At 42.1% G+C, this 19,216-nt stretch overlaps 1 protein-coding gene across 1 annotated transcript in view; it reads left to right on the top strand.

Annotated features, from left to right (window-relative positions):
* Positions 1–19,216, top strand: part of SYNDIG1 (synapse differentiation inducing 1) — a 219,223-nt gene that overhangs the window by 135,349 nt on the left and 64,658 nt on the right. Inside the window, 1 exon segment of the mRNA XM_028524579.2 lies at positions 628–765. Within this exon segment, the coding sequence (XP_028380380.1) occupies positions 628–765 (138 nt within the window).

The raw sequence follows: 19,216 nt of genomic DNA, 5'->3' as shown, positions 1-19,216 counted from the left end.
CTGGATAAAATAAGTTCATAGAATGGGATGAGTCATCATGCATGTGCCATGTACTGGTGAGAGAAAATGTGTAGTGGGGGCCCAGCAAGTGGGATAACTAATGAGAATAAAAGGATTCTTTATCTGGACATGTAGGGGTGGAAGCACATTCACACGACAGTGCTTTAGCATCCTAGAGCTCTGGTGTGCCCTCTGTGGGACATTTTGGTCATTGTAATAATCGGAACTGCTTTTTTAAAATCCCTCAGTCACAGAATAGAGTGGAATCCACAAGAGTGTGTGCCTTCTGAAATTACCCAGTTCTATCCTCTTCAGAGCAGAACTTTACCCCCACTGTCCAGGCCTCTGTCTCAAAGATCTGTGAAGTAATTGTCTTCTGTAGGATTTTATTTTCTGTGGAATGACCCAATAGCCCTGTACCCAGGATTTTTCTCATCCTGTTCTTGCTAAGGGTTCCCTCAGCTGGGGGCTTCCTTTTGAGGAGAAGTACTTGCAGGCATAACAAAAACAACCTTCCTAAAGGCTTCTCCTTATGCCAGGCTCCACCTCCAAATTCAGAGGGCATCATAGAGTGGTTCCTTTACTAATACTCTTCTTCTGTTCCATCCCCATTTGTTGTTTTTGCAGAGCAACTACTCCAGTGATACAGAGAGTGAGGACAACTTTCTCATGATGCCCCCACGGGACCACCTGGGCCTCAGCGTCTTCTCCATGCTCTGCTGCTTCTGGCCTTTGGGCATTGCAGCCTTCTACCTTTCCCATGAGGCAAGTCTACACACACATAGAGCACACCAGGCTAATAAGGAGGAGAGCCCAAGAAGACATTCAGCTCATGTCAGCAGAGGGGTCTTTACTTTATAGTTAAAAAACAGTCCCAGGGTAGTTAGCATACCATAGGGAGGTCAAGGCCATCTCACCTCAGTGTCATCAGAGGACTCCCTGTGGCTGCTGAGGCAAGGTGGGAAGTCTTCAGAAAAAAAGGCTGAGTGATGGAAACAGCTGTTCACTCCCCAGTGAAAGCAGATAAGTTGGGGATCTTGGCCTTCAAACAGGCACTTGGGCCCAGACAGTGGTATTGACCCATAGAGACTAGAAAGCTCTGTGCCCAGGGTGGAGATATCTAACTTACTAAGAGTGGGGTAAAGGGGGTTTCATTTTCTTTGTGAAAGGTTCATTCATATCGAATAGATTCTAGTTGCACAGCAGCTTAAATTAATGTTCTGCTAGATGAAATGGTTTGTCATGATGGTGGTCATGCCCTCCTTTGTCCAGTGTGAGGACTTCTAAAGGTATAGTTTCTCAGCTTTTTTTTCACCGAAAATCATCATCCTCATTATGCCTTCATGCAACCTAGGTTAAAAGATTTTTTCTAACAAAAGAAGAGTATTCTTTCAAAAATAACCTATATTCTCATTTTCAGTAATCAATGAAAGACATTTATACTTGCTATTTAAAGCATGGGGTTTCAGCAACATTGTCCCGGCCCAACAGATAGATAGGCAGCCTCATGGGTTGGCCAGGGAAGGCAAGGCACTGCACTCATGGCTCTTTGAACTTCCTTCAGCAGTGGAGTTTCCTCTCCAGCTTCTAGGGTTCTGGGAATGAGGCTGCAAAAACCTGACTCTAGCAGGTCTTTTATTTGAAACACTAATTTCTCTTGACTTGAAAACAGATTCCTTGGCCAAGCCCAGCAGTGGCCTGTCACTGCTTCTTGCTGGTTTCAGTATTGATTCGGTTCTGTTTGACTGGTGACAAGAGTTCTATTATGCCCTTTTCTTTTTCACCTGCCTCCCCTTTCCTGACACCATGCAGGGGAGAGCAGTGGACTTACTGGTGGTGATATACCTGAGGCCAGGTGCTTCTTGGCATGGACACTCCAGAGGCCCTTCAAGGCAAGGGTTAAAGAGCCAAAGAATAAGGTAGGGCCCTTCTCAGTGGTGCTCTGTGGTCCTGGCTCTGGAAGATAATGGATGGGGGGAGGGGTGATGGGTAAGTCCTGCATTGCTCAGGTTGGGCTGAAGGGTTGTTCCATATCCATTGAATGACTAGAGGTTCTACCTGAATATCTTGTGTAAGTTTGTCTTATGAATGCCAAAGACCCCCTTCTTTGGAGGCACAAGCATGGATGGGAAAGAAAGACTCCCTGGTTTGATAGGGGCCTGGGTAGCTGTGTGTGGAGTGAGGCCTGGGTATGCCTTGACCCCATGGAGAGATTGTGGTTACTGTGTATACTGGGGTCTGGCATACAGGGTGGGACCTGGCTTCATACGATGAACAAACTCACCCACCTCTGTGTACACTGCACCCAAAACTTGAATTAAGATACTACATGTCGACAAGAGTAGTTTCACTATGAAAGGGAAGATCAGGATGGAGACAAGAGAAACAGCTTCTCACAAACTGTGGGCAATTCTGGCTTTTCCCACTACAGAACATAGGAGGTCAGCCCTCTCTCCTTCATTCCAGTCCTGCCACATGATGAGATAAAGGAGGGCAGCTAACTCCCAGTCTTCTGGATCTGATCCTACTGAGGAAAGCCATTATCTGATCTCCAGCAGGAAGACACCATTGACATTACAACTTTGATTGCCAGTTTTTATAGTGCGATTGATTATTTTTACATCAGATTCCACTAAGAAAGTTGTTACCTGTTCCAGAAGATGAAAGTAGACATTGTATAAATGTGTCAGTGGGGTGAGCCCTGGATAACTGGGGAAGGCACAAAGAAAGGCTGCTTATGAGGCCAGATAGAAAGCTTTCCCTTTTCTTGATGGTTTCACATGTCCCAGGGTAAAGCCCCTGTCTCCGAAGCAGAGTAAATTGTGCATAGCTTCTTTTTCTAAATGATTGTAGTTAATAAAATTCAAGGCCACAATTCCAGAAGCTAGCACTAAAAGTCTCATTCTCAGAAAGTAATTTTATTTATCACATGAAAAGAACCTCTTAGACTTGGTCCTGACAAGTCATGACATTTCAGACATTTGGTGATAAAGAGGACTCTGATTATTTGTTCAAGAGTAAATGTGAAATTCAGTTTCCGTAGAGGGTCCTGGTCATATTTCTCAGAGGTGAAGGCTAGAGTATAGAGCTTGACTTCACTCTTGGAATAAGAATAGGGGCCCCAGGGGCCCTGTCTCTCAAAGCTTTTTTTTCATTGTGCTGCAAGGATGGATTTCCCTTTAGTGGGACCACAGCAGAGAAGAAATCTCTGGAAGTGAGTGCCCTTTATAGGGCCTATATCCAAATCTTTCCACATGAGAACTTCCAGGCTGAGATCAGGCCCATGCATCTCTCTTTGTTGCAGTCCACAGCTATGTATTTCTCAGCTCTGCTGCAGACCAGAAGGCAACCACCCCTGGCACACAGGCTTCAGCACTGCCACAAGGCTGCTGGGCATGCTGTCTGTGCCTCTACAGCCTAACTGCTGACATGACATATTCAGCAGGCATGTGAGAGTAACAGACAGCTGCCAAAGAGAGAGTGTACATATGCAATAGAATAGACACTCTGAGAGTCAGTACATTAAATTCAATCAGTGCTCTTCTGGACAAGGCCGTCTGGGAGTTCTATCCCAGGCATTGGAGAAAGGAAAGACCACAGCCAGCTCTATTCTATCATTCTTTATAGTTGCTGCCAATATCTCTTGTTTCCCAGAGATTTTTGGTTCTGGAGTGGTGATGTCAGAATAGAGCAAACATTATATTGATGAAGCCAAGACTCCCCAAGTTCCATATACTGTTTACAAGGAAATCTGACATCAGTATAAGGTTGCGTTTTTTTTTCTTTTATCACAGATCACATTTCACTGTAATCACTGACAATTAGATGATGTATTCATTTTGTCAAAATAACTATTTAGTGAGGTCAAGGGAACATGTAAGGCCATTTTAGGAAAACAAAACAAATGATCTCAGTGGTTGCATGATATGTGTCAGTGTGACACAAATTAACAGGTTTTGTGGACTTACAAAGCCCAGGATATTGGGACTTCTAGCCAAGATAGAGGCATATGTTGATATAGTTTGCCTCCTCACACAACCAAAAAAAAGACAACACCAATTTAAAAACAAAAAATAACCAGAACTGCCAGAAAAACAAACTTTATCAAAGTCCAAAAACAAGGAGTTAAAGAAGAAACATTCATACAGACTGGTAGAAGGGGCAGAGACAGGCTGGCAGGGCAGAGAAGACAAGGGGCAACTGGTGAACTGGGCAGTCCCACATATGTGTGTGGATAAACCAGAAGGAACAAGTAGGGAGCAAGACAGACTGCACAATCCAGGGTTCCAGCACAAGGATATAAAGCCTCAAAACCTCTGGCTGTAAAAACTGGGAGTTGCAGCAGCAGGGGAAACTCCCAGCCTCACAGGAAAGTCTGTTGGAGAGACCCGCAGGGTCCTAGAATGTACAAGGCTACCCACCTGGGAATCAGTACCAGAAGGCTGCAGTTTGCTTGAGGGTAGCAGGGGAAGTGACTGAAAACCAGCTGAGAGCCAAACAAATGGCATTGTTCCCTCTCAGACCTCTGCCCTATATACAGAGCCACAAGCAGAGAACTGGGTTGCCTGCCCTGGCAAATACCTAAGGCTCCACCCTCTATAACATGACAGGCTCACTGAGGCAAAAACATATATTTTTTTTTCTTGAGGCAATATATATATATATATATATATATATATATATCCCAAATGAAAAAACAGACCAAAACTCCAAAAATGGAACTAAGCAATAAAGACATAGCTAACTTGTCAGATGTAATATTCAAAACCCTAGTAATCAGGATGTCCACAGAATTGGTTGAATATGGTAACAAAATAGAGGAAAAAGTGAAAGCTATGCAAAGTGAAATAAAGAAAAATATATAGGGAAACAACAGTGAAGGGAAGGAAAATGGGACTCAAATCAACAATTTGGAGCAGAAATAAACATTCAACCAGAACAGAATGAAGAACAAGAATTTAAAAAAAAAAAAAAAAGAGGAGAGGCTTAGGAACATACAGGACAACTTTAAACATCCCAACATCCAAATCATAGAAGTGCCAGAAAGAGAAGAAAATCAAGAAATTGAAATTTTATTTGAAAAAATAATGAAGAACTTCCCCAATCTGGCAAAGGAAATAGATTTCCAGGAAGTCCAGGAAGCTCAGAGTCCCAAAGGATTTGGACCCTAGGAAGCACACACCAAGGCACATCATAATTACATTAGCCAACATTAAAGATAAGGAGAGAATCTCAAATAACAAGAGAAAAGGAGACGGTTACCTACTAAGGAGTTCCCATAAGACTGTCAGCTGATTTCACAAAATAAACCTTGCAGGCAAGAAGGGGCTGGAAAGAAGTATTCAGAATCATAAAGGCAAGGACCTACATCCAAGATTCCTCTATCCAGCAAAGCTATCATTTAGGATGGAAAGGCAGATAAAGTGTTTCCTAGATAAGATCAGGTTAAAGGGTTCATCATCACCAAGCCCTTATTATATAAAATGTTAAAGGGATTTACCAAAGAAAAAGATGATCAAAAATTTGAACAGTAAAATGACAGCAAACTCACAACTATCAACAGCTGAACCTTAAAAAACTAAGTAAATAATTAGAACAGAAACAGAATCACAGATATGGAGATCACATGGAGGTTTATCATTGGGGAGAGGTACTGGGTTTATCAATGGGGGAAGGTACTGGGAATAAGAAGCATAACTGGTATGTACAAAATAGACAGGGGAGGTTAAGAATAGTATAGGAAATTGAACAGCTAAAGAACTTATATGTAGGACCCATGGACTTGAACTAAGAAGGAGAGATGCTGGCGGGCGGGGGTGTGCAGGGCAGAATGGGAATAAAAGGGAGAAAAAAATTGGAACAATTATAATAGAACAATCGATAAAATATTTAAAAAAAAAATCCAGGGGTTTGTTGTTGTTGTTGTTGTTCTGTCCTATTCCAGCTGAGCCCAGGTCTATAGGCAACTTCTCCATGCCTCAGTTCCCTGATCCATAAAATGGTGTTAAATAAGGTATGGCGTGGAGCTGAGCAGGTGTTAGGGAAGTGAAGTTAGAGAGGAAGTCCCCACAAGTACCTGGAAAAGCAGCAGATGCTGAACACAGTCTCCTGGAAATCCAAATTGTCAGTACACATATGAGGCCCTAGATAAAAAGACACCTATAACGAGAATTAGGATGTGCTCTAAAATGGATTTTACTATTTGAAAAAGATGTAATACTAGTAACAGTACTAATAAAAGCATTTGTAAAGTGGGTAACATACTTGGATCTTGATCTACTAGGCGCTGGTTCCATGTTAAATACCGGGCAACTGCTGCTCAGGGTGTGGTGCTGACCAACAGCATCATTATCCCTACCACTGCTAGAAATGCACTGTGGCCCCAACATAGATCAGCTCAATCAGAGTTTTTGCCAGTGGAGCCCAGAAACTTTCATTTGAATAAGCCCTCCCTCTGATATTCAGTTTGAGTAGTGCTGTTGCCCATTAATGATGTCATAGCAAGCCTGTGATATGGCACCACCATAATATCATTTTTTGGCCATGTAATCATGGTTCAGTGAGGTTGGATGATGTACTAAGGCCAGAGCTAGCTCACAATGTTCTGGGACTGCCCAGGCAGCCTGATTCAGAGCCATCTCTAGACAAGGCTGCTGGTTGGACCTCACTGCAATGGAGGATTCAGCATGGAGGCCCATGGAGGAGTATGAGTGTAGCATTTGTCCACATCATTTCATTCTAACAGCGTTAATTGTTCAATCCAGCTCCCAATGCAAGCAAGCTTCATAAACCACTTTATAAAGAGGAAAGTGTTAGAAGATGGAGGAATAGATAGACACACTGTGCCTCTTCACACAACCAAAGAAGGACAACAACAATTTAAAAAAAAAAAAAAAAGCAACCAGAACTGACAGAAAATCAAACTGTATGGAAGTCTTGACAACCAAGGAGTTAAAGAAGAAATATTCATCCAGGCTGGTAGAAAGGGGGAGACAGGCAGCTGGGTGGAGATGACTATCTTGCAGTGGATTGAGGACTGGGTGGTCCCACATTTGTGTGCAGATAAACTGGGAGGAACAACTGGGGAGCGAGATAGACTGTGCAGCCCAGGGTTCTAGCATAGAGAAATAAAGCCTCAAATGTCCAATTGAAAACACCTGTGGGGGTTGTGGCAGCAGTACGAGAAACTCCCAGCCTCACAGGAGAGTTCATTGGAGAGACCCACAGGGTCCTAGAATGTACATAAGCGCGCCCACCTGGGAATCAGTACCAGAAGGGCCCAATTTGATTGGGAAATGACTGAAAACTGGCAGAGGGTGGAAGAAGCGCCATTGTTCCCTCTTGACCGCTCCACAATATACAGCATTACAACACAGTGACGGCGGGGGTGGGGGGGTAGTTTGCCCCACCCTAGTAAACACCTAAGGCTCTGCATCTTACTATACAACAAGCATGCTAAGACCAAAAATAAATGGCCCATTTTTGGAAAATAGCAGCCAGGTAGGAGGGAGCAGATTCCATTTCCCCCTACACAGGGGAAAAAATGTAGCCAATACATGGAGGAACAAAGTCAACAGCAAACAGTACCCTGGGGCAGATCCCAGCTCCTGGAGTCTGAGGCATTATGGATGAGACAAATTCACATGGACTACCAAGTCCTCTGAAGGAAAAGGGACGGCATGGCCAGTCTCTCAAGGGGAGAGTACCTCAGAGTGCCTCAGCCACTCTCTGAAGAGGAGAGCTCCTTGACCCTTGCCTTGACTTTCATTGGGTTCCATTTGCACAGGAATACAGGGTGTATATGTAAAGCTCATCAATCATTGTCAGGCAGAAATGATTAAACAATAGATAACATTCAAAGAACTCTGAGGGCTTATTCTGAGTCAGAGTCAGAAAACTAAAGGGCCATAAAACTTTGTGGGAAGAAGTCACTTCCTGCTTGGACCCTTATAATTTACACTAGGGTATTAGCAAGGCAGGTTTCATAGGATTTTATGCATTCTTTCTTAGGCCTGATTTCCCTAGGGAACCCACCCTTCCCAACACAGGCCACACCCACCTCCAGCATTGCTTCAGGCTTAAGGCATTGTTTGAGACTTAAGCCAGGCAGGGGAAGTAAGGCAGCCAAGAGATTAGGAGACTTCTTTCAGACAGAATGAGGACTCAGGCTATGTCAAAGTGGAGGGGCGAGGGTCCATCACTACATTTTTCTATAGCCCCACAAGTCCTTCCCTGAGGACCCCTTTGTGATCATCCATGTCTTAGGTTGTCCCTCTTCTGAGAAATATTACCATCATTGACTAACTGGTCACCTGCGTGGGGCCAAGAAGGGTGAAGAGAAAGGTGTGAGAAGTGGTCCCCTACAAGGAAGATAAACTTTGTCACCTAAGAGGCTGATGGTCCCAAGGTCCTTTACTAAGCCTTGGCCATGGGATTATACTACCCAAGCATATATAAAGATAGGAGACCAAAAATTGTAGAAGACATTGAAAAACCAGACAAGTAGGTGGAAGCTGTGAACACCAGCATATCTGCTGGAAGAGGAAACCCAACAACAAAGGAACTACCAACAGATAAAAACAGAAGAAGGTGAAGGAGGGAGTGGAAGCCACACTAACCTCAATCCAGGACCTACCTGGAAATACAACTAAGTAGTACAAAAATTACTCAGAACAAACAACTAAACAAGAGAAAGAAGGAATCGTCAAAGCTTTCTACACACAGAAGAACCAGCTTCAACACAATCTGCCCACACCAGCACAACAAAATACAAGAGATGGTGGACAGAGTGACCCTCAGTTAACCAGCTGGTGGGAAGGATGCACCAAAGGAAGACCCAACAACAATCAAAACCCAAAAACAAACACACAGACAACTTAAATGACAGCCCAAGACCAGTGAGCTTGAGAGATCAAGGAGACTGCACCACTGAATCTCACAGGTATATTAGCATAAAAGTTCACACCATAAACACAGGGAGACAGAACAGATGAGTTTAAGAAGCTGAGGCTAACAAGAGTCTCGAAAACAATGGGAAGACAAAGACACAATCCCCAAATGAAAGGAAAGGAGGAAGCCTCAGAAAGGATGCTAAATGAAATAGAGGCAACTCAACTATCAGAAATTGAGTTCAAAGCAATGGTTATCAGGAAGCTCAATGAGCTCACAATGAATTACTAGAAACTACAAGGAAACTACCATGAACTCACTGAAAACTATATTAACATGAAAAAAGAAACTATCAACAAGGGCCAAGAGGAAATGAAGAATAAAATTTCTTTACTGACGAACACAGTAGAAGAAATCAAAAGCAGGATCAATGAAGCAGAAGATCGTATCAGTGAGCTGGAGGATAAAGTAGAAAAAAATACACAGAAGGAGCAAGGAAAGGAAAAATGTCTCAGAAAGAATGAAGAGGGAGTAAGAGAAATGCAGGACAACATGAAATATAATGATATCCATATAATAGGAATGTGAGAAGGAGAACAAGGAGAGCAAGAAATAAAAACCTGTTAGAAAAGGTAATGATAGAAAACTTCCATAATTTGATGAGGGAAAAAGTCACACAAATCCAGGAAACATAGAGAGTCCCAATCAAGAGGACACAAAGAGGCCCACTTCAAGACACATCATAATTGAAATGGCAAAATTCCGCAAAGAGAGAATCTTAAAGGTAGCAAGGGAGAAATAGTAAGTAGCACACAAGGGAGCCCCAATAAGGCTAGCAGCTGACTCCTCAATTGAAACACTCCAAGCCAGAGGACAATGGCAGGAAATATTGCAAGTAATGAGAACCAGAGGCCTGCAACCAAGATTATTTTACCCAGCAAGGCTCTCAATCAAGATAGAAGGCCAAATAAGGAACTTCCCAGACAAAAGAAGTCTAAAAGAATACACCTCAACCAAACCAGCTCTGCAAGAGATACTAAAAGGACTGCTTGAAGGAAAGGAAGGAAAAAAGACAGACAGAGAGGAACACAGGTACAAAAATGGCAATGAATAAGTACTTATCAAAAATAATCTTAAATGTAAATGGATTAAATGCTCCAATCAAAAGAGGTAGAATAGCTGCATGGATAAGAAAGCATTACCCACACATAGGATGCCTACAAGAAACCCATTGCAGGGCAAAAGATCTAAACAGACCGAAATTGAAGGGCCAGAAACAAATTTTCCAAGCAAACAGATGGGGAAAAAAGCCAGGGTATCAATACTCATATCGAACAAAATACACTTCAAAGAAAGGGGCATAAAGACAGACCAAGAAGCTCACTTCATAATACTCAAGGGAAGAATCTACCAAGAAGACATAAACATTGTAAATACATATGCACCCAACATAGGAGCACCCAAATACATAAAGAAAATCTTGGAGGACTTCAAGAAAGATATGGACAGCAACACAATTATGGTAGGGGATTTTAACACCCCACTGTCAAAAATGGACAGGTCTTTTAAATAAAATATCAACAAAGATATTGAACAATGCCCTAGATGAAATGGACTTAACTGATGTATATAGAGACTTTCATCCAAAAGAGGCAAAATACACATTCTTTTCACACACACATGGAACATTTTGAAAGATAGACCACATGATGGGACACAAGGCAAGCCTCAACAAATTCAAGAAAGTTGAAATTATACCAAGCATTTTCTCAGATCACAAGGGACTGAAACTAGAAACCAACCCCAAGGGAAGAAGCCCAAAACATTCAAAATCATGGAGATTGAATAGCAAAAAAGAAATAGACTTCCACAAAGTCCAGGAAGCTCATTGAGTCCCTAAGAAGTTGGACCCAAGAAAGAAGTTGGACCCAAGAAGGAACACACCAAGGCACATCATAATTACATTAGCCAAGTTTAAAGATAAGGAGGGAATCCTAGAAGCAGCAAGAGAAAAGGAGATACTTACCTACAAAGGAGTTCCCATAGGACTATCAGCTCATTTCTCAAAAGAAACCTTGCAGGCAAGAAGGGGCTGGAAAGAAGTATTCAAAGTCATGAAAGGGAAGGACCTACATCCAAGATTATTCTATCCAGCAAAGCTTTCATTTAGAATGAAGAGCAGATAAAGTGCTTCCCAGATAAGGCCAAGTTCAAGAAGTTCCTCATCACCAAGGCCTTGTTACATGAATTGTTAAAGGGACTTATCTAAGAAAAAGAAGATAAAAAATATGAAAGTAAAATGACAACAAATACACAGTTATGACAACCACACCTAAAACAAAAACAAACTAAGCAAACAACTAGAACAGTTGATTCTGTTCCTACAGAATCACAGAAATGGAGATCGCATGGAGGGTTATCAGTCAGGGAGTGGAAGGGGGAGAGATGGGGGAAAGGTACAGATAATAAGTAGAATAAATGGTAGGTAGAAAAAAAGACAGGGAGAGGTTAAGAATAGTGTAGTAAATGTAGAAGCCAAAGAACTTATATGTATAACCCATGGACATGGACTAAAGTGGGGGAATGTGGGTGGGAGGGAGTATGCAGGGTGGAGGGGAAGAAAGGGGGGAAATAGGACAACTATAGTAGCATAATCAATGAAATATATTTTAAAAATATTTTAAAAGAATCAAAGAAAAAAAGAAGTGTTGTGTGCAATTTTGCTAACTATTTCTGGGAACTGGTGCTTCTGTATGACATTGAAGATAGAAATAAATCTATAATTTGCTGAGCAACTGCTGTGAATTAATTAATATGCACACTTATTTAATCTTTGCAGTGAGTCTGAAAGGTGGGAAATTATCTATATTTTATGGATGAAAAACTGATTTTTAAGGAATTAAATAATTTAAAGAAATCAGATGGATAGCAAGTATCAGTACATGATGCAAATATAGGTATTTCCAATCCTTAAAGTAAAATATTCTGAAGTATAAATTTGACTTTTTGGTTTAAAAACAAAAATAGAAGCATAGTACTAGCTTCTAAATCCAGTTCCACGGCCTGCTTGGAGGGTGGTGCAGTGAAGAAGAGAAGCCCTTTCCAGACCGGCTGTGATTCTTGCTCTCAGTGTCTTCACTCAATCCCATGTGCCAGGTTCCAGCTTGAGACTGAAGCTGGAGACCCTCCCCCAAAGAGACTTTGGGTCTGGAAATGGGCATAGGGCAGGCCTCATGGTTAAATGCCCTGTATCTGCTGCATTTGAGCATTTAGTATGTTATCATTTCATTCATAAACTATTTCTTTCCGTTGCTAACTGCCACATTACAACGATGTTTAAATGAGAAAAGGGTATCAAGAAACAGATTGTAAATTTTATGAATAGGACCAACAAAGGGAATTGAATGAATTGGGGTGGGAGAGGAATCTGTTTATGACACTAAAACCTAGAAGAATGAGAGTCCAATCTGGTCAGTAACTATATCCTTGAAATTTATTCATTCATCCAACATTTACTTAGCACCTATTATGCATCATACTGCTCTGAGTGCAAGGATATAGCAGGAAATTAAATATAAGCCCACCTTCACAGAGCTGACATTCTAATGCTGAGAGGCAGGAAACAAACAAAAGTAAATTATAGAGTTCCCAAAAGAGATAAATTATGAAGAAAAAATGAATATGGGGTATGGTTATGGAAGGGCTTTTTTAGAGGATAACATTTCATAATAAAAGTGAAGGCTAAACCATGTGGATCTCTTGAGGAAGAGCTGTTCAGGCAGAGTGCCAGTCAGTGCAAAGGCCCTGAGGTGGGAATGTGCCTAGCGTGTTTGATAATGACGTATAGGCCCTCATAGATGAAGCAGGTGTCCTTTGGGTGAGGTAGTAGGAAGTAAGGCAAGACAAGTAACAAGACTAGGGCATGTGAGCACAGACCCCACAGGACCTTTTAGGTACAAAAATGACTTGGGCTTTTTCTTTGGGGTGAGTAGCCACTAGGGTATTTGAGCAGGGAACAGACACCATCAGCACCCTATCAGGGGAGTCTGTGGAAGGCAAGTGTAGAAGAACACTGTGCTGGAGGCTGGCGTAATCATCTAGAAGAGGCAATGGTGGTTTGGACTGCAGTCACTGCTGGGGATTTAGTGAAAAGTGAGAAGACAAAGGTGGACTGTGGAAGGATAACCAACAGATTTCTGTTATGGGTGTGAAAGGAGGAGAGAATGGAAGGACCCACTGGAAGATGGAGTTTCCACTGGCCAGGAAGAAGTGGGTGCTGAAGCAACAAGTGGACTGGGTTATGGCTCTTTTGCACTGGCAAGTTCAAAATGTGTGGTAGCATCTAAGTAGAGGCACTCAGCAGGGAGCTGGATGTGAATATTTCAGGGGTACAAGGGAGAAGTTTAGGCTGAGAATGGGGATCTAGGACAGTTCTGAGTGTTAAGCTCTCCACAATGAGGAGGTATGGGCAACATTGACAAGAGCAGTCTTGGGGTTGCTGGAAGTGAAAGCCCATGGGTGTGAGGTCAAGAGAGATCAGGAAAAAAAGACCCAGGCAACACTATGCTGTGCTGCTGGAAACTAGAAGAGTGGGTACTGTGCAAGGTGCACAAGTGGGACTTTGGGTGCTGTCTATACATTTGCCACCATACCCATAAGTGTAAAGCTCAGTAAGTGAAAACTAATTCAATTATTGAGTATCACACTATGATTGGTATACTTTTCTGTACGTATGTTATATTTTAAATTTTTTAAACTATTATGAGAAAAGTTCAATTGGATATTATATATCAAGTGATCTCTTTTGAAGAGTTTTGTTGCAAACAGAAAGAGACAATCAGTAGCTAATAGGAGAGGACATGTCAAGGGCATTTCTTTCTTAAGTGGGATAAGTTATAGCATATTTTTATGCTGATGAACATGATCCAACAAAGAGGGGAAATCAGTGTATCAGATTGGAGCTGGTGAAATACAATTTCTGGAGAGATGTTCTTGAGCAGATGGGTGGAATGAGAAGTGGAGAGGTTATCTTTCTTAGGAGCTCATGAGTTCATGAAGAGTGGCAAGTGATGAGTGCTGCACAGGAAGCTGGGCTGAAGAAGTAGATGCTGAAGTTTGAAGTTTGAAAAAGAAGAGTGACTAGGCTATGCCAGGGTCCTACAGAGAATATGGCAGTATTGTGGCACCTAGTGGAGGTGAAAGTGCCTAGGCGGCCAGGCCCTCTGCAGGGGCTCCCTTAGCCATATTCTTGAGTGCACATACAGCTGTAGCATGGGCAGAGGAGTGCTCCAGGGCTACCAACATGCCTGAAGAAGACCAACAAAGCACAGGATTCAGGAACTCAGTGATGTAGGCAAAGGAGCGGTTATGATGCCCACAATGAAATCTGAGTAAAATGGGAAGGAAGGCTGTGAGAGCAGTAGGGGGCTGGTAATAAGTTCCCTGTGCACCAAGTATTTGCTGTTCAAGGCACCATGCTGGTTTTTCATACATGCTTTTCCTCACTCATGTGCTGCAGCAGGGATGAGGGCAGTGCTCCTGTCCAAATTTTCATATAAGAAAATAGTCCCTGAGAAGTCAAGTGGCCAGTCCCAGGTCATATCCAGGGGTAGTGCTTAGATATCCCCACCCCAGCATAATTGCCCACTATGGGTTGGTGCTCAGCAATTTAAGTAGCTGGTGACTTATTCTACCCAAAAAAAATGTTGAAAGAAACCATGGGCCTTGTTTAAATATTGTGAATTCCCATATAGAGATGAAACATTTTAAATCTAGAGTCCTTTCCTTGTTTTCTCAGTGAGATAAGAACCCTGACTATATGTCTATCCTTCCTCCATCTGACTCCATCAGGACTGGATAATATTAAATTATGGGAGAGAAACAGGCAATCCTCATTAATGATATATACTAAAGGTATTTATTTCTTTTGAATTTGACTTTCTCCAGCAAAGTAGATATATAAGTCAAGTACACTGAAAGCTGTGCCTTTTCCTCCCTAAACAAGTAGATCTGGAAATTCTGCAAAGGTGGAGGGAAACAATTATGGGATTTGAGGTGTGTCAGTCTTTCATTTGGCTAAGTCCTGGTAGAGCACATGAGGGATACCACTGCAGTTCCAAAGGGAATTAAATGTTTCCCTGCTGAATCTTTATCCTGGATATTAATACTAATTGCTTATAACTGGTTCCTAGAATTCTTGTCAGTGTTTTCAGTCCATTTCCCAAACTTTTCCATAAAATCACTGTTAAGACATTGTGCCTCTCAAAGAGAGTGAGGGCATGGTTTTCTTGTAGACCATAAAAATAATGCTGTTGGTTAGATGTTGTTTTCATAGTCAGTTCTTGGGCTACCATACTGTTGGTGTTACAAAAGAACCAACTAGCAGGGCCATCAGGACTTGAATGACTTCCCCATATTTCAATTTTTTAATATCAAAATAACATGATCATCTGCCCTTGGACAAATGTGAGGTTGGTAAGATGATTGGAAAATAGGGATCAAGGAACTGTTGATGATTGCTGCTTATTGCCTACACTGCTGACCTCCTGAAACTGGAATAAGTCAGATGTTTTATGTTTATTTTTATTTGTGTGTGGTGTGTGTATTTTGCCAAAAACTCCTTGAAGAGATGATTACATACGGCATTTTCTTTATGATGTTTGCTTCTTGACACTCCTCACACATGCATTTTACCTATGTGTCACTTCTGGGTTCTTGCTCTGCCCTCACCCTCCCCTCACAATCAATCAGAATGGTTCAGCAGTCACCTCCTGGATGGGTGATTTTCTGGATCCTCACCCTGCCCTCCAGCTCCACTCAGACAATTCAGTGGCCATCACCTGGACATCTTCTTATTTACATGTTTTGTCTCTATGCCAACCATGCTGTGTCACTTGTTGCCATAGGTGCTGAAGCCTGTGCAGAAGACAAAGGAACAGTAGCCCTTGTTGCTGGGGTGCAGAGAGCTGCAGGGTGCCATAGAGGAGTACATGCAGTGTCTCCAGTGTGCTCAAGGCAATAGGATTGTTTTTTCCATGGGGCATCAGAAGAATTATTGCCCCTGAATTTCTTTCTCCTTCCTTCCTTACCCAATTTGCCTTTTCACATCTCTCTTCCAGAATGCACTTTGGGGAATGCTTCCTGGGAGATAGATGATGGATGTGTATTGTGCATTTGTCTGCACATAAAAGTGCAGGTTGGGAGGGAATAAATAGTGTGTATAGAAGAGATTATGGCTTTTTGTTATGGGAAATACTTCATGTGTTTTTCCTTGCTCCTGTCCTAATATTTAAGGACATAGTTTACCATTTAGCAACTGTCTCATTCCATTTTATGTCTGTTTCTGGAAGAGCTGCAGTTACTACAGAGTACAGTGTTTATTCAAGCCTATCAATTTGGCCTTATTTTTTCAAGAAGAGGCAGAGACTGGGAAAGGGAATGCACTTACAACAGAGTGACTAAGTGAAGCCTTGGCTCTTCAGGGCTGGAATGCAGCCTTCTGCTACTCCTGAGGAGCCCTGAGAGATGCCTAACACCATAGCAGGGTGGACCCTGAGCACCGAGAAGAAAGGTCTGCCATCCTCTTGGTCTTGCCCTGAGCTCCCTAGGACCCAGAATCTACAGTAAGCTTGGGTGTTAATGTTTTGTTTGGAGGTAAAATTCCAAGGCAACAAAAGTGAAGGAAAAAAGAAACAGTATGGAAGGAAGGAAAGAAAAGCAAACAGGTATCTTAGGAGGCTGGCTACCACTTCCCAGTGGGAGAAGCTGGTTACTAACCACACAAGACCTGTTGGAACAGTGGAAGGAGTCTGGAGAGGAAGTTTTTGTCCAGTCTCCACAAACCCCATGGGTGCAGTCACATGCCCTGCCTGAGGTTGTCATAAAGGAGAGGCCTGAGACAGAGTAGGCAGGGATGAGCCTGAGAGATATGAGACTTAGTGATTCAGAGGCACAGGTGATGTGTCTGGTGTACCTCCTCATGGAAGCAAAAGGGTTGAGCCAGAGTTTCCTGGGCACCCAACAACCTGAGGTTGCCCCTCCTCTGAAGATGCTAGGAGTTTGAAAATGTAGCATGTAGACTTGTTCTGCTCTGGATGATACCTAACACCAAAACTAAACCAGGTGATGTGATAAGCTGACATTCAGCCTTTTTTTTTTTCAAAGTGCAAACTGTGTCAACCACACTGGAACACACATTAATGAAGATAATCCTTCCCAGGACAACCCTGTTTGGGTCCAGAAGTGCTACTGAGATCAACAGTGTCCTGCTGGGCAAGGGCAAGAGCGATAACACCACCTCAGGCTTCTGTCAGATGGAATACTGCAAAGGGTCTGGGTGAAAGTCCGTTCACACATCCTTGGAACTAGAATGACAGCAGTATTGCCCTAAACATGAACTAGGCAATGTGTCAGTGCTTTACATGCACCTAATTGTCACAGCAATCCTGTTAAATGTAATACTAGAATTATCACCATTTTACATATGTTCTGTGTTTAAATCCTTTAAATATACCCAGATCCACTTTCAGAAAGAGTTCATGAGAACCACTGAAGGAGAAGCAGGTTCTATTGGACCGGTAAAGGAGGAAGCTGAAACTCAGTAAAGCTGTTAAACTTCTCCAGGAGCACACAGCCGGTTAACGTCACACCAGCACTGGACCTATAAAAGTGGAAAGGAAGCCCTGGGCTGCTGGGAGAATATTTTTGTGGATGTGTGGCTCTTAGAGATTCTAGTCCAATTTATTCATGGCCACATTTTTTTTTCAACTTAATGCTATTTGGTTTTGGTTTACTACTTTTCCATGGAAAAATTATTGATTTTCAATTATTTCCTGTTTCTCCATCCAACAAAGACAGTTTTGTTGCTTCAAAAAACCATCCTATGATATCCAATTTATTATTGCAATAATTAGTCAAACATTTTCTTTTTTTCTCTCTTTTTTAAATTTTAATCATTGTTCAATTACAGTTTTATCCCTTTTACTCCCAATCCAGCCCACCCACCCAACCCTCCCCACTTCCCTCCCATTACCACCCTCCGCCTAGTTTTTGTCCATGTGTCCTTTAAATTTGTTCCTGTAAACCCTTCCCATTCTCCCCTGAAATTCCCTCTTCTCTCTCCTCTGGTCACTGTCAGCCTGTTGTCTAGAGCAATGTCTTGGTTATATTTTGCTTGTTTCTTTGTTTTGTTGTTTGGGTTCCTGTTAATGGTGAGATCATATGGCATTTGTCTTTCACTGCCTGGCTTATTTTGCTTAGCATAATGCTTTCCAGCTCCATCCAAGCTGTTGCAAAGGGTATGAGCTCCTTCTTTCTTTCTGCTGCATAGAATTCCATAGTGTAAATGTACCACAGTTTTTTGATCCATTTGTTTACTGATGGGCATCTAGGTTGCTTCCAGCACCTAGCTATTGTAAATTGTGCTGCTATGGACATCGGGGTGCAAAGGTTCTTTTGTATTGGTGTTTTAGTGCTCTTAGGATATAGTCCCAGCAGTGGAATTGCTGGATCAAAAGGCAAATCCATTTTTCATTTTCTGAGGAAGTCCCATACTGCTTTCCATAGTGGTTATACCAGTCTGCAGTCCCACCAACAGCGCACTAGGGTCCCCTTTTCTCCACAATCTCTCCAACACGTGTTGTTTGTTTCTTTGTTTATGATGGCCATTCAGGCTGGTGTGAAGTGGTATCTCGTGGTTTTAATTTGCATCTCTCTGATAGCTAGCGATATTGAACATTGTTTCATGTGTCTTTGGATCTTCTGTATGCCCTCCTTGGAGAAGTGTCTGTTCAAATCCTTTGCCCATTTTTTAAATGGGTTGCTTGTCTTCTGAGAGTGGAGACGTGTAAGTTCTTTATATATTTTGGAGATTAAACCCTTGTCTGAGGTATCATTGGCAAATATGTTTTCCCATACAGTTGGTTCTCTTTTAATTTTGATACTGTTTTCTTTAGCTGTGCAGAAGTTTCTTATTTTGATGAGGTCCCATTTGTTTATTCTTTCCTTTATGTCCCTTGCTCTAGGGGATGAGTCAGTAAAAAAATTTCTGTGTGAAATATCTGAGGTTTTCCTACCTACATTCTCCTCTAGGACTTTAATGGTGTCACGCTTTATATTTAAGTCTTTTATCCACCTTGAATTTATTTTTGTATAAGGTGTAAGTTGGTGCTGTAACTTCATTTTTTTACAGGTAACTGTCCAGGTCTCCCAACACCATTTGTTGAAGAGGCTATCTTTACTCCATTTTATGTTGCTGCCTCCTTTGTCAAATATTAATTGACTGTAGAGACTTGGGATTATTTCTGGGCTCTCTGTTCTGTTTAATTGG

Source organism: Phyllostomus discolor, chromosome 9, assembly GCF_004126475.2.
Source record: "Phyllostomus discolor isolate MPI-MPIP mPhyDis1 chromosome 9, mPhyDis1.pri.v3, whole genome shotgun sequence".
Lineage (NCBI taxonomy): Eukaryota > Metazoa > Chordata > Mammalia > Chiroptera > Phyllostomidae > Phyllostomus > Phyllostomus discolor.
This window is presented reverse-complemented; position numbering and strand designations above follow the sequence as displayed.